A 15,501-nucleotide genomic window follows, 5' to 3' on the forward strand; every position below is an offset into this window, starting at 1 on the left:
TGCATATTAATTATATACAAGAAGTTTCTGTTATGATTACATATGCATCAGCGTGTTATATGACACAAATGTTTTCAATTTGATAACAATAAATAATATGCTAATTCTTACTGCTTTTCAACTTGTGATTCAGACAAACGAAAACTCTTTACAGAGGGAGATACTGTTGTCTGGGCTGTTTTAAGCAAAATAACCGCAATGACAGTTGTATGTTGAATGGGGGCGCTGTGTGGCTTAGCTCTTCGCCTGCGATAAGAACGGTTGACGGTTCAAATCCATGTGGTCGGTAGAGTGATTTCACCATTGGGCCCCTGAGCAAAGCCCTTAAACCTCAATTGCTCCGGGGACTGGCTTTCTCAAAAACAAAAACATATACATCACGTTGCATGAAAGAGTCTGGTAAATGCATTTAAAAAAAGGAATGCGCTCTAGTGTTGTGAGAAGGAGAATGAGCCAGAATCGATTATGTTTGTTTTTTTTATTATTGAATAATCGTTTCCAGTGGCGACTTCACAAATCAAAAAGCTGCTAAGAGAGAAACTGTGATGCGTCTCCAGAGCATGGATCTCTATGCCATTATGCTCTCTGATGGCCAAGCTGACTCAGCTCCCCCTCCCCCCCCCCCTCCCCCTCTCCCTCCCGCTGTCTCCACTCGGGACAGAGAACGTGAATCCTGAGGCACCTTCCCATATGGGGGGAACAAAGCTTAAACACTGTCACCTACTGCTGTCAACGCGGCTGCTTTCAGTGTAAACGGCAGTTGTTTTAAGGTCTGTTACCTCCCCGTGAGCCAAACGCAGAATTTACATTGAAGCTAAGCGGTATTTTAGACTTTAATGTGTTTTAGTCGAAGCAGGTCCTAATAACCAGGCAAAAAAGTACATAAACATCGTTAATAATGAGAATCTGAACGAGGAGACCAAACAGAACGGTCTGCGTTAATATTATCATTTCTGCGATTAGTGACAAGTCGGATCGTTTTCGGCTTTAAATAAGAATTTTATTTTTTTTTCCTTATATTTCATTTTATAAAACAAGACATGGTTTGGCCAGCACAGAAACAAATGAGCTGTTGTGAGAACAGGCAGCGATACTGGTATTTGGGAAAAGGCGTTATCCGGAACACTACAGCAGTCACAACCAGCTGCTGTATGACTTTTCGGACCATCTCGACCCCCCCCCCCCCCCCCCCCACCCCAGAAGAGATGGTCAAATGCATCCCCGGGCCTGATTCTGGGGGTCCAGCTGGGTTTCCATTTGCAGATGAGGGGCGTCAGGCTTAAAGCCAGCTTCCTGAGCGCTGATCGAACAGACGTATTTTACCTTGATGACTCGGTGCTCCAAAGGAAAAAGACACATTCGCTTGCTTGTTTCTGCGCTTCACATAAACATCCCTCGATAATCACAAAAGTGCTCTTTCGTGAACTCGATCCACTGATCTGAGCAATCAGAGTGGCAGTCCTGATGAATTACAACCAAAAGTAAACATTGCAATGTTTATTGAATCATTCATGCTAAATGGAAACTAAAGTCATGTCCAAAACCAATAAACAGAACTTCAATTGCTTTTACGAGGCATGAAATATGATCGTCTCTGGAGTTCCTCAAACATGTATGACTGTGGTCCAGGTGTACTATACTTGGGTATAAACATGTGGATAAGATGCAGTTGCTCAATTAGGTGTAGAAAAAAAGTGTACATGGCCTTTTATTTAAAAGAATTGAAATTCTGCCGTGGAAACAGAAACCTGTGATAATTAAATCCCTGAACAAAATGCTGCATTGTCTAAACAATATATCTTTGATAAGTGCACCCGATCGCCCGCCACACACATCCCTGAATGTGGCCATTGAGGACTCGTGGGCTAACGCTACTCAGTCAGTCACATATTTACACAAATCAGCAAGTTGCCAGAAAAGTCTATTGTCACCCTTCTAAAAATGCTAGTTTTCTTTTTACCAGAAACCACACGTGCCTCTTCCTTTAACTTGAGCTTCGGGTTCATTATTCAGGTTCTATAAAGCCTTGTTTTCAGTTCATTCCAGGATTGTATGGCCTAAAACGACCATACGGAGCAGTAGAGAAATGGAGGTCGATCTGGTATCACAGTCTCCAGCCTCCGGGGAAGGAGGCAAGAGGCCTAACCTGCTAGTTGAAGTTAATTTATCTCAGAGTCCAGGTGCTGTTTCCACCAATGGGAGTTGTTTTTCTTTTTTAACTCTGCTTTTCAAAAGGTGTTAAACACTCCCTTGTCGTCCATTAAAAGCTTTGGTGTTAAGCACTCGGACATAACTGGATACAGTCATGTAGCGTTTTCCATTTCCTGTTAGCTGATATCTTCTCATGCTTACTGATCACAATTGTTCATCAACATGCCTCCTCCTCCCAGCAGCACATTAACTGATTCCATGGAGAACCGTCTCTCTTCCTGTTAATACATCACACAAGTGACCGGAATGTCTGGGGGCGGGGTTAGGGAACTGGGGGGAGGAGCGTCACTCTTCATTATGTCTGGGGGCGGGGTTAGGGAACTGGGGGGAGGGGCATCACTCTTCCCTAAGCCCTGGGTGGTAGGACAGTACCCTACGAAGCCTTCATCTGCATAAATAATCATAGCGTTTATCGTTCGTTTTCGCCCCGTTGAGTCCGTCGCGTCACCGTCTTCTCTTTCACAGATTGACGCGGGAACAGGGGCCGTTCTTGCCGTGAGCTTCGAGGGTTTGGATGCCGCTCATCTGAGCCTCTGTGATCGTCAAACCAACTTCGCAGAAGTCCCTGTGAAACAGAGAGGTGTCATCCTATGATAGAGAACACGTGTCCCGCGCACCTCCACACCTCCACACCTCAGCGCTTAAATATCCTCTCATATCGATACACGGAAGTGTCACAGGAAAAGGAAAAACAACATCTCTTACGAAAATGTTTTTCGTAATTATAACTAACAATTTTGTTAGATAAACTCAAGCCTTTTTAAACTAGCAGCTGGCATTCTGAGCATCGCTGTAAAATACAGCTTTAATTAGCCTAACAGTTAAACGTTACTGCACTGTTATTAAATATCTGGTGTTTTGAATGTACTCTCATACTGGTAAAAGTAGATATTACCCAACAATCTATTGTGTTCCCCAAATTCCTGAGGCAAGCTTGTTCCATGATGTCATTTTGTTGTTTTCAATGCAAAACAAATGTTTAATGAAAAAAAGTTAAATTAAATGGAAGGAAAGAGAAATGTTATCATTCTTGTTGACCCATACTGCAGTGGTCATATTTCTGCCACGCTATTTTATTTTTGATTTATTTGTTTATTTTCAGTACAATCTCCCATTTCAGAAACATAATAGGGTTTAATTATTCTACACGAGAATTGTTTAAACCTTTGAATCCCTGAACGTGGTGGGAATATGAGGGCACCCAATGAAATAATTAATAGCACCTTAACGTCACTGTAGATTATTGCTGTATTTGCATTGCACCCTGGAGAAATGCCATCACGTTTTACATACACTGATCTCCAACAGCTGTTAAACCACTTCAGTGCTGGTGAGTGGAACCGTACTGCATAAACTGAGGTCCTTGTGACCAGGACACTCATTAAATTAGTTTCATGCAGCAAAAGCATTTATAAAATTAAAGCTGTTACATTTCTTCACGAACTTACCCTGTAGATTCATTAATTGCATGCACAAATATGAAAACCATTAAAACAAGAGACACTGAATTTTCCACAGAAATCTTTCAATGTCAGGTGACGTCTAGGAACTTGAGAAATGATTTGGACGGAGTTAGTATGTTATGCAAAGGCTACAGTACGACACTCAGGCTGCCCGGCGGGGCTCAGCCTTCCCTGGTCAGAGACATTAACACAGCACATTAGTGTAAGCAGACCTATGTTAGTAGAAGCACAGCCCTCCTGTGCGCTTGGTCGACTCCGGCGACCGCTCGGAGCTCACGGGTACACAGCAAGCCGTGGTCAAGAACCCACCGTCGGGCCTTTTGGAGTTAAAGGGTGGTAACTCCCATGGACGGCTCCCATTCAGGGCATGATGCTGCGGGCCTTACATCGCTCAGGCAGATTCTACGGACAAAGTAAACCTTTAGATTGACAGCGACACGCCCCGGCCTTCCATACTCTGTTTACCGTGCTGGCTGATTCATAGCTTACACTAAGAGGCATGAGGATGCTTGGCGATGGTCAAGCATCTAGATAATGGACAATGGGTGTCTACTGAGAAAAGCGATTCTTCCCCCAACTTCCTTCACTAAGCCATGCTGTTTCGGCAAAATGCTGACCGCTACAGTCAATCATAGTTCATGCGAGTTACTAAACTGACTACTTTATTATGTGTCAATACTCCAGTGTCAACTGTTTTTACGTTTGACTGCACACAAAACTAATACACACTGAAAGCAATATACTGTATGTCCAAAGATGAAAATCACTTGATCCAAAAGATGCGTATTGGTGGTTAGCCAGATGAATCTGGTTTATTCGACGAGTTCCAAACACAGGCAATTATGCAACATATTGTTCATATTTTTAATGCAATTTGTAACTAGAAACAGTATTTAGAATGGCTTAAATTGTTGTCTATTTTATAATAAGATTTTAACTGTTAAGATTAACTTTAATGTCAGCGAGCGAAACACATTAGCCACTTAGCACATTATAACGGTCCTTTAGGCTGAATGAGTTCATGAGTAAGAGAGAGAACAATTACTGCTTCTGGCTTTAAATTATTTACCTATATCCGAAAAACAATCGCAATAAATTTTAATGGATTCTGTGTTAAGGTCTTGCCACATTTAGTCCAGTTGGTGCCCCAGGAACAAGCCTCTGAATCGTCAAATCATTCACAGTAAATTGTCAAAATCAATTAAGCAGAATGTCGGGTCCCCAGAGAGCAGTGCTCTGAGTTATCCTCCAGCAAGCCGCGGCTCAGTGTAACTCAAAAGCCCCGATCAACGGGATAAAAGGGGATTTCAGGGGTTATTATTTGAAGCTTGCAGGAATCGGTCGAGTTCCTTAAGTACAGAAGCTGCTGGATTCAATTTGGCAGCCGGTGTGCAGGCAGCTGACTCTGTCAATACTGCAGCTTTATTTAAGTCCTTCTTTTTTATATTTCTGCTGGACTAGGAACAGAAGTAGACATAGTTAAGTGCAGTCATTACTGTTTTACATCAAAACAGAATTCCCACATTTAAAAAAAACAAAAAAACAAAAAACAAACTTGATGGATGCCAATTTCATTTTTCATGGTGGTAGAAGATATCATGGATGTCTGCAGTTTGGAAAACAGTCTCCGGGAAACTGTCCCTTGCTTATTTGTTTCTCGTTTGACCTCTTCTAATTACTGCTAAAGGCTTTCCACAATATTAGGCCCACATAAACACATGCAAGTCATTTATTTTTCTACTTGATTCACAGAGCTTTTGTGCTTTAACAGGCTGGGAAAACTGGACTCCTGGAACTACTGAACACAAGGATAAACAGGATGGAGAAAGCAACTAGCAAGCCTGGGAGGTAAAGTGAGCATTTGCTGAATAACAAAACAAATTCAAATGAAACAAGCTAAAGGACCAAAAGCAACCCAATATGAAATTATGAAAAGTAATGTTTCGGTAAGATTCATCCAAATTAACCTTAATTAATAAGTACCAGTGGAATTATATTCATGGTAAGGTGATACCCAATGTTACTATTACAGAAATCTTCATTATACAGTGTCAACAATCTTAGCCAGTCCTGGATGACTGTATTTTGCTGTATCGACCTAAATACAGGGGTATCGAACACACCTCAGTGTATTATGTTTTAGGTACTTACTGCTCTGGTTTGGAGGGAATAAGCTTTCGGATCGTGAAACAGTGCTAAGCTATACTGCAGAAGGGGGCTTCTTACTGGGCGGAGGTCTTGGCCATGGTGTCACAGGAGCTGTAGCTGACCCCACTGAAGGCATCGTGGCAAGGCATCTTCCGTACGCCCTCCAGCCAACCACCCATGGTGTGGAAGGTTGTGATGTCAGCGCTGGTACGGTCCAACAGGAGGTTGGGAGGCCTGGGGGGGTAAGCATTAGTTGGGAGTGAGAGTCACCCCCGAATCACATGGCATGCAGCCATAGAGTCCCCTCTCAGTACTTGGGCATGAAATAAATCTGATTTACAAATCACGTTAACAACACTTTGGTCACACTTTACTCGAGGGGACATGAATAATGTAGTACCACACACTTACTTAATACATTAATTAACCAGTAACTCAGTGTTAGCTACATACTTACCCCATGCCTGTTCATCATTAATCATTCATGACAGTTCATGTACTCCATTCAGGCACTATAACGCAGTTAACCATTTAGTTAATAATGATAAGACTTTGCTTGGATTTCTTAACTCATTTACTACTCAAGAATAAATCATGAACTAATACGGGTTTCCTCATGAAATACCTGAACTGTCGTGACTGATTACTGATGAATGAATATGGAATCAGTATTTAACAAGCACTCAGTTACTGGTTAATTGATATATTAAGTGAGTGTGTGCTACTTCATTTTTCATGTCCACTCAAGTAAAGCACCCTGGGACACAAATCATGTAGCAGATACATGCTTACTTAATGCCTTAATTGACCAGTAACTAAGCGTTAGTTACATACTGGTCCCATGTTCATTCATCATGTTCCATACAGGAACTACATTAGTTCAAATAGTAACTGAGTAACTAAGTTATTTCTGCCCCTTCATGTTACCAACCATGGCAAGCTCCGCCCCCAGTCCTAAGGCCCGCCCACATTGCAGAAACACGATGTTGCGTCTTCCATCACATCGGAAGTGTCATTATGGAGAAAATGCACCACCGAGAGGAAATGTGAAATCTCAAGAAAGCAATGCTGAAGAACACTGCTGGGTGTCTTTTCATAAAAAATGTGACTTACAACAGTCATATGCCACAGTGCCGGATATCTGCCTCGCAATTTCCTAATACCCTTGCTGCTGTTGTTCACACTGGGGAGATGTTTTCAACAGCTCTTCACAACAGGAAAAAGCAAACGCAAAACATTTGATTAACTCAGCTGGGTATTTACAGCGCTGCGAATAGAATTTGCCCCCTGCCTGATTTTCAATATCTTTTAAACATATTTTTGAAATGCTCATATTTGCTTGGATCTGGTATATTAGGTCAAAGGATATCCAAGATTTAGCCCAGATGCTGCATAACTTGGTGGTCCTTGTGGAAAAGAAATACAAATAAAATTTGGCCTTGCAAGCCCATCCGTGACAAGGTCCAAAAAATCTCTCAAAGTTGAGTGCAAGTGCTGATGAACATACAGTATTCAGGGGTAAAGTTATTGTTGATGCCCCTCATCCCAAATACAGTTACATTTATTTCATTCAGCAGATGGTTTCGTCCAAGGTGACGTAAAAAATGAGGCAAATAGCACATTACAAACATACGGCTGTCAAGAAGTCGTCTAGGCACGAGTGCAGCAAGGCTCTCCAGTGAATGTCCAGGTATAAACAGCATTGGAGATAGAGATATGCGCTGCTTTCAGACATAGTACAAACTTAATAAGTCATCTACTCAATCAGCAGAAAGTGCAACATTAAGAGCATCTGGGGAACCTGGAGTAGTATTAGGCAAGCGGAAGATAACGTAGAAATGGATAACTCACTCCAGTTGGTTAAATGCTGTGGTGAATAACCAGGTCAGATATGGAGCAACCCCATCTGATATAAATCTGACTAACCTCAGCCCTTATGGGCAGTATGAAGTTGTCAGCACTCAGATAAGGCACATCATGCACCAATCAAAAAACATTCCTGAAGAACTCTGGGAAAAAAAAAAGTTGTTGATGCCTATCAGTCTGGAAGTATGTACAAAGCCTTCCAGTTTCAAAGCCACTGGCGCTCCACCAAAGCACCATCAGAGCCTTCAGGCTGAAATATCTCATGATCTAAAACTGTCCAGGAAGTCAAAAAAAATCCATACAAAATTCGGCAGGCCTCTGTCTTCATGATGGGTGTATGTGACTCCACAAAGGCAACAGCCAGAAATGGGATATGATACAACTGAAAACGACTTCTTAGTAAGAACATAAATGCTCCCGTCAAGTTTGCTAAAAAGTACCAGTATAATCCAGAGGATTTCTGAAACAATATTCTACAGATAAATGAGGCAAAATTGCAGTTTCGCCATCACAAGGCGCTGTTATGTCTGACAAAAGTCAAAATCTCAAACCTATAGTCATGTGTGGTGGCCATAGTCCTTCAGGATGATCTTACTGCATCTAATCATAGATGGAGCAACCTCACAGGGAGAGGTGACTGAAGCTCCCCTATGTTATGCGACTGATCAATACATACAGAAAGTTCCAGGTTTCAGTCACTGATGAGAAAGGTGTTAAAACATTTGAGGATAATGTTTTTACATTCCGGAGCATTAGCTATTCCATCACCGTTTTAACAAATAAATATTGGAAATGACATGATATTTATACATCATAGTTTTACAGTAAAGTTAAGATTATTTAAGAATCTTTTTTTTTAATGCCAAAGACTTTTGCACAGTACTGTATATGTGTGTGTGCGTGTGTACACACACACACACACACACACACACACACACACACACACACACATATATATATATATATATATATATATATATATACACACACACTTCAAATCAAAGAAAATAAATGATGCTTTAACGTTTTAACATTGGTGTAAAGCTACTCTATGACGCTGCATAAAACTACATCTGTCAAAGTGTGTCGCCTTAGCAATTTCAAAGCCGCTCCTAAAATCACCCCATTATTTGCAGCAACTGTCCAATACACCCATGAATTATTTGATTCAACCACCACTCCACATTTATTGGCATTTATCCTCATTTAGTTATTTAACTGAGTAAGAGAGCTGGTATGTAACAAATCCAAGGAATGGTTGGGGTACCCCCGAGGAGAGATTCTTTGGAGAACAGAAGAAATTCTGGTTTACTTTTCTTCTTACTGTAATTTGCACATGTTCTAATGTTAAATACATTTTTGAGAAACTAGGGTCAGATAGTCGCTGAACTATTTGGGATTGAGGGCCTTGTTCAAGGGCACAACAGAGAAATCACTCTACCAGTGCAAGAATTTGAACGTTGGACTTTCAGATCAGAGATACATGATCCAAACCCGCTGAGCCACAAGCAGCCTCACTCGCTTTTATATAATTTAGGTCATGACTGAAGATCTGCTAACATTCAGTGTCAGATATGCAAATCTGCAGAAAACCAGACAAGGGGAAAATACGAATACGCAGAGCTGTGTATGATATTTCATATATTGCACAATAAGCAGAATCCATGAAATAAAATCTCCAGAAGTAAGAATTTAGACCCCGAAATTAAATTCCATAACAGAACAAAACCTGTTTAAGTGGTGTCTTTTGACATTTTAATAATCTTCACACTGAGCAAAAGTTTAAATGAATCATCTACAGATGTGTCATATGGAGCACATCAATATTATTATTATTTTTTCATCTTGCCATCACTTGTTCTGCAGGAAACACAGCAAACAAAAACACTTCTAATAAACCAAACATAAACATTAATGAGCACTTGTGATTCATCTATTTTAACCGATTATAATTTTGACCTTCTAGAACTTCTCCAATTAACCTGCTATTAGGCAAAGTATTGTCATATTAGGTAACACATTACTTGACAGGGTCATAAATACTTAGTAATAACTCAGATACAAATCATGAACAAATCATGAACAAATACAGTCGCTACGTGAAATAAAAGATGCGTCACGATTCAGTAATAATGAACAAACATTAGATCAGTATTTCACTTGTGTTACTCATGACTTGTTCCTTCAGTAGTTCACAAAGGTTTGCAAAACTAACAGATATAGTAACAAATATCGTAACTGCTTGAAATTAAACATGCGTCACAATTCATTAATGATGAATTAACACGACATTAATTTGAAACTAAGACTTAGTTTGTGGTTACTTAATACATAAGTAATAGCAAAACACTATATTAATTGTGCCCCATCAAGTGAAAGGTTTAATAGTTTTCCATATCTAACGGTTATCAAGTTGGGTAACTGGGTAAGAAACACACTATTACTACAATTAATACAATTTTCAATCTTATAATAAACACATGCTAGATACAATTATATTCCTCTCCCTGAAGGAGACTCATTCATTCATAAATCTGGCATGCCAGCTGATTAATGACTGTTTCCCTTCCCCTCCAGTGCACATAATAACCATTCTGTTTCTTTTCATCAATAGTTATTGGAATATGAATAAATACAGACATCTATGCTACATGCTCAACTACACACAAAGTCTTTCGTTTAGAACGGTACAGCATATAAAACTGATATGAGCCAAATGGATAAATAGCTGCAGTAAAGCACTTTGATAGTGTTAGATACGTTTTTAATTTATTCTTCATGTTTGAAAAGTAATCCTGAGAAAGCCAGTAACTGTCAATGTAAACGTCTCTTTCTTTGCCAATGGGAAAAAGGCATTAAGTTATAAACTCGTATATAGGTCACTGTGGTAGTCAAACCCAATTAAAGGAGGCCAGCTGTTTAAGAGGAGAAAGTGTTACCATAGAGTAACGAGGGACAGATCAGTCTCAGTGGACCAGGAACCATTTCCTCTCCTCATTGGACGCTATTGCACAATGTGTGACGCTACGATGTGGGAACAAAGCGATCCAGGGCTCGTCCCCCCTGAGTTGAGCAGGTGGTTGTGGGCTAAGCGACGTCACAGGAGGCAGAGAGTGTGGAATTTGTCCCTGTCTGGGACGAGCGGGCGACTGCGTACCTCGAGGTGGTGTTTGCTATGACTTTCAGGCTGCCGGGGTTGCGGATGAGCTTGTCCAGGAAGCTGACGATCTCGGTGAACTTGGGCCGGTTGTTGCGGTCCTTCTGCCAGGAGTCCAGCATCAGCTGGTAGAGGGCCGCAGGGCAGTCCATGGGGGGCGGCAGGCGGAAACCTTCCTCCACTGCCTTGATCACCTGAGCACCAAGTGACCGGCGGTCAGGTTAGCGACATCGGTTACCTTCAGCTACCGCATATCGGCATCTTATTCAGTGCTATTCTTAATCTTTCTATTTCTCATCTTATTAATTTATACTGCCCTCACTATACACTAAGGAGCATAAAACATTGTAAATCAGTTATAATGGAACAGGGTCCCTAAATAAAAGCCTAAGAGCAGATTTGGTTGGGAGCCAAACATTCAATTTCTTCTTTTGTTTAAAAGAACTTGAAATGATTAACTAATGACATAATAAATATCATGTTCTTCATTTTGCCTTTCAACGTTGCCTTATCAATGACTGACTACCTCAGACTAAATAAACTCTCAGACGAAATACGTCATAATGCAGATGTTGCAAAAGGAACTGCTGAAAGTCACTGCTGGTCCAGACTGGTAGATTAACAGAAGACTAGGTCTAAATTTTCAGTCACGCCCTTTACATTTTTAAGTGATACTTAAAAAATGTTCGGATTGTAGTTGTTCATCATTTCATTTCACTTTGGCTTCGCATGAGACTGGAGATTGACTTGCGGGTTGCACAGAGTCCCTCGTTAACAGCGATGTACTCACATCCTGATTGGACATCTCCCAGTAGGGTCTCTCCCCATACGACATCACTTCCCACAGTACGATGCCGTAGCTCCACACATCGCTAGCCGACGTGAACTTCCGATACGTGATAGCTTCTGGCGCTGTCCACCGGATTGGGATTTTGCCACCCTGCGGAGTGACATCAGCGATATCCCATCAGCTACTTTTCCCTTTAACTTTTTTCTCAGACTGTCAAGAACCTTGCACTGCCAGGGGTACGTACTTAATGATTTTTCCAGCCAAATAAGACACCTGACACTGCCCCCTAAGGTCCTTGAAAGTCATACCGATGCTCATTTTGTTTACAATGGCTCTAGAATGTCATCTCAAAAGACAAAAGATCGCTCAACAGACCATGATTTCGGCACGCGAGGGTTATACAAAAGTAATGAGCTAAAGCTGTTTCATAACTATATGTTTTAATATCGTTCATCACATCATTTAAAGGGAGACTCATTTTGTTGCTAGCAGCCAGATCATTCTGAATAATTAAAAATGTTTCAATTCCAAATGTATTATAATTGTCTGTAGAAGAAGCTTTTAATGCGCTGAAATATAAAACGTACCTACATATGTCAAAACTACACAGCCTGAAGGGAGTCTATTATAAACATGTCTGATGACTACAGGTCATCTGCTGCCATGGATCTGACCACATCTCTGACTGCTTATGTAAAGCTTGCTACGTCCTGAAGCCATCCAGCTAACTACCCACAATTCCAAGGTAGGAGTGATCCCAGAAATGAGAACACAGAACATTTAATGGGGTATGCCGGAGAACAAATATTTAGACTTAGGCAAAAAATGCACCGTTATACAGAAAAATGCAATGGCAGAAACATTAATAAGCAATAAAGAACAAACGAGATTGGCTCTGGAAGGTGTGCTCTGGGCTGGACCTGCTCGCCATACTTTCCCACTGGAAAAGCTGTATTTACTCTCCTCAGAGGAGAGCTTTGCAAGGCTGCTGGACTTACTCAGCTCCCAGTCGTCATACTAACAGGGAGAGGCCAGCAGCCAAAGCTAACCGGCTCCCCAGCCAAGTCAAACTGCTGGCTCCCTCGTTCTGAATATGCAGGCCCTCAAAAAAATAAACGTACTGATGTCCTGCCCTTCCCACGTGAGCTTAGGCAAGCAGCCCGGGCTCGGCAAACAGCAGGATTACTGGTCGTTAACGTAGGAATCGACATCCGCACCGCCTGCACTCCCTCAGCGTTAATGCTATGGGGGGGGGTTAAGAAGAGGTGGCCCACTTGAGACCAACTAAGAGGTTCTGACCCCCACATCGTAAAAATGTTGTTCGTGAAAGAGGCACTGCATGTTGACATGATATTAAGGTATAAAATGTAGCAAATATAACTCGTGTTGGATTAAATTTCCATTATAGATTTAATATGTTTTTTCTTCATATTCTGAATTGTTTTCACAAAGGCTAAATGTTGCTCAAATGAAGCAAGGACTAACAAAGAGTGTATGTATCACAAAGTTTAGTTCACATTGCACGGTAATAGGTAAGTGCAAAGGCGGAAATTAGCACTCATTTTTCAAGAAAGAATGTAGACTGATTGAAGTCCTCAGCAATCAAACGCTAAAGGGAATATCAAAGGATTTGCTCATTTGAATTTGCCCATAAACAAAGAAACGCCTCATTTACGACAAACCGGAGCATTCCGTGGATTCAGTTACAGTACATGGTTTACGTGCGGTTTTCGCAGAAGCATGTGGGTGCCGTCTGTGGAGGTGAAGATCTGCTCTGTCCTGCTCACCCTGGTGGTGTAGGCGGCCTCCGGGTCGTCCTCCAGCACCCGCGACAGCCCGAAATCGGACACCTTGCACACCAGGTTGCTGTTGACCAGGATGTTGCGAGCGGCCAGGTCCCGGTGGACGTAGCCCATGTCGGAGAGGTGCTTCATGCCCGAGGCGATGCCGCGCAGCATGCCCACCAGCTGGATCACCGTGAACTGGGCGTCGTGCTTCTGCCATGGAAACGTTCACCAACAGGGGCATTATTGAACAGACACAGCGACGGACCCAAACACATTAATCGACTTAAAGATCATCACACATTATTCATATGTACTTGCATTTATTTTTCAGGTACTAAAAGTGACGTGCATGAATGGTTTTCTTGAGAAAGCACGGTCACACAGTACCTGGAGCAGATGGGTGCCTTGCAGAGTAATGCAACACAGCTTTACGTGACCAATTCAAGGATGTAATCTTTGTACTTATATATATTACTAAAGAAACCAAACCTAATAAACAAGGGCACTCGCAGTGTTCTAAATACTTTCATTACTGATCCACGGAAGTGTGTAAGACTGAAATGGAACAGGCAATCAGAAGAGAGACTAGAAGACATTAACCAGCAATGCAGACTTAACTGTCCTCTTCTCTGCAACCACTTCTGCACTAAGCTATAGCACCTCCCTTTATATGGTTTCATATGCAATCCATTCTTTCTCTGATGTAAAAACTGCGGAAATGTCACCTGTATGCTGCCATTGGCACTGGGCTGTTTCCAGGTTTAAAAAGCTATAGGTTTAGACCCCTTGAATGGTGTTTATTTTGCCCCTGTGAGTAGGTAACATAATCTAAATTTCTTCAGCAATTATAGAGCTGTTAGGAAGCCTGAAGCTCTATACAAAAAGCTGCCTCACAAACCAATAATAATGAAAAAAATATAAATAATGCAATTTAGATAAAGTATGCATAGGCAGTATTTCAATATGTAGATGATGGTTTTAATTTTACTTCAAAAGTTAATAAAATACCAAAAAATGCAGATATTGAGTGGTTGCTGAAAGGGGGATATATATATGTTCTCTCCCCTGAGTTGTAATATATTTCTGATGTTTATTAATATAATGCTTATTCTTCAGCATGAAATAAACATAAATAAAAATGTATCTGCAATGACAAACCCATGTCAAAATCCATCTTTTTAAAAGCACCGTCAAGCCACCATCAAGTCTGCTTGCATCAATGAGTACTTGCCTTTTAAATCATAAGCAGCTCCTGCTTTTTCAGCGATTTGTAATATCTAATGAAGGGAAACGTGCACTGGGTCTGAATCCCGACAACAAAGAGTGTCTACAGGCAAAAGGCAGCACAAAGAGGACCCTGAGCAGAGAATGTAGGAATGTCTGACGAATACACAGATATTCTTGACTTCTCATATTCCGTTGTGCACTTTTACATTTCGCAATAATTGCTGGGATGACACCCTGCAATTCTGCACTCTGTGGGAGCTTCACTGAGGAGTGTAACATGTTTTCTTTGGGGGGGGGGGGGGGTTGCTGTTCACTGGAATCCACCCCCAGCATTAGAGGGGGCCAAAAGACAATACGGCTCACACTGGAGCGGCGGAAGAGAGGGAAAGACACTCGTGTGCCTGGCCCACCCAATAAAAACGCGTCCTGGTATGCACTCTCTGCACCCCCCTCACACAGCACACCTGGGATCAAGCCTGAGATTCTCCCCCCCCCCTTCCTGTGGAACACATGCTGTTGGCTGGCCCACCGCTGGACAGGCCTTTCCTGACCGCTTGATTTCATTACTCTGCAGCTGGACTTAGCTGTGCTTTTCAACTGGAGTGAAAGTACCACATAGTAAAGGTTACAGAAGCAGCCCTACAGAGGCTGAGGTAGCGAAATCCCATGATCTGTCCTAGGATGGCGTGGTCAGTGCCAGATGGGGCAGTCTGGACTTTAAAGGGTTAAGCTCCTCCAGGACTGTGGGCAGCGGGAGGACGGCGAGGGCTCTAAGGCCCAGAGTGGTTCCAGCAATAACCCGCATCCGGTTACATTCGAGAGCCAAAGGATGCGCTTATCACAAGCATTGTG

General features: G+C 41.8%; 1 protein-coding gene across 4 annotated transcripts in view; it reads right to left on the reverse strand.

Moving 5' to 3' along the window:
* Positions 1–15,501, reverse strand: part of LOC125724507 (ephrin type-A receptor 3-like) — a 431,178-nt gene that overhangs the window by 354,769 nt on the left and 60,908 nt on the right. Inside the window, exons 13-18 of one of the 4 annotated variants that reach the window (XM_049001237.1) lie at positions 13,423–13,632; positions 11,636–11,785; positions 10,846–11,039; positions 5,901–6,056; positions 3,984–4,076; positions 1,483–2,776 (exon numbers count right to left, since the gene is read on the reverse strand). The exons of 1 other annotated variant lie outside the window; for it this stretch is intronic. In XM_049001237.1, the coding sequence (XP_048857194.1) occupies positions 4,001–4,076; positions 5,901–6,056; positions 10,846–11,039; positions 11,636–11,785; positions 13,423–13,632 (786 nt within the window). In that variant the 3' untranslated portion in view covers positions 1,483–2,776; positions 3,984–4,000. Of the gene's footprint in view, positions 1–1,482; positions 2,777–3,983; positions 4,077–5,900; positions 6,057–10,845; positions 11,040–11,635; positions 11,786–13,422; positions 13,633–15,501 lie in introns of those variants that run through there. 2 more of the 4 variants (XM_049001236.1, XM_049001235.1) reach the window with 2 other exon arrangements.

This window comes from Brienomyrus brachyistius, unplaced genomic scaffold (genome assembly GCF_023856365.1).
Source record: "Brienomyrus brachyistius isolate T26 unplaced genomic scaffold, BBRACH_0.4 scaffold57, whole genome shotgun sequence".
In the NCBI taxonomy this organism is placed as follows: Eukaryota; Metazoa; Chordata; class Actinopteri; order Osteoglossiformes; family Mormyridae; genus Brienomyrus; species Brienomyrus brachyistius.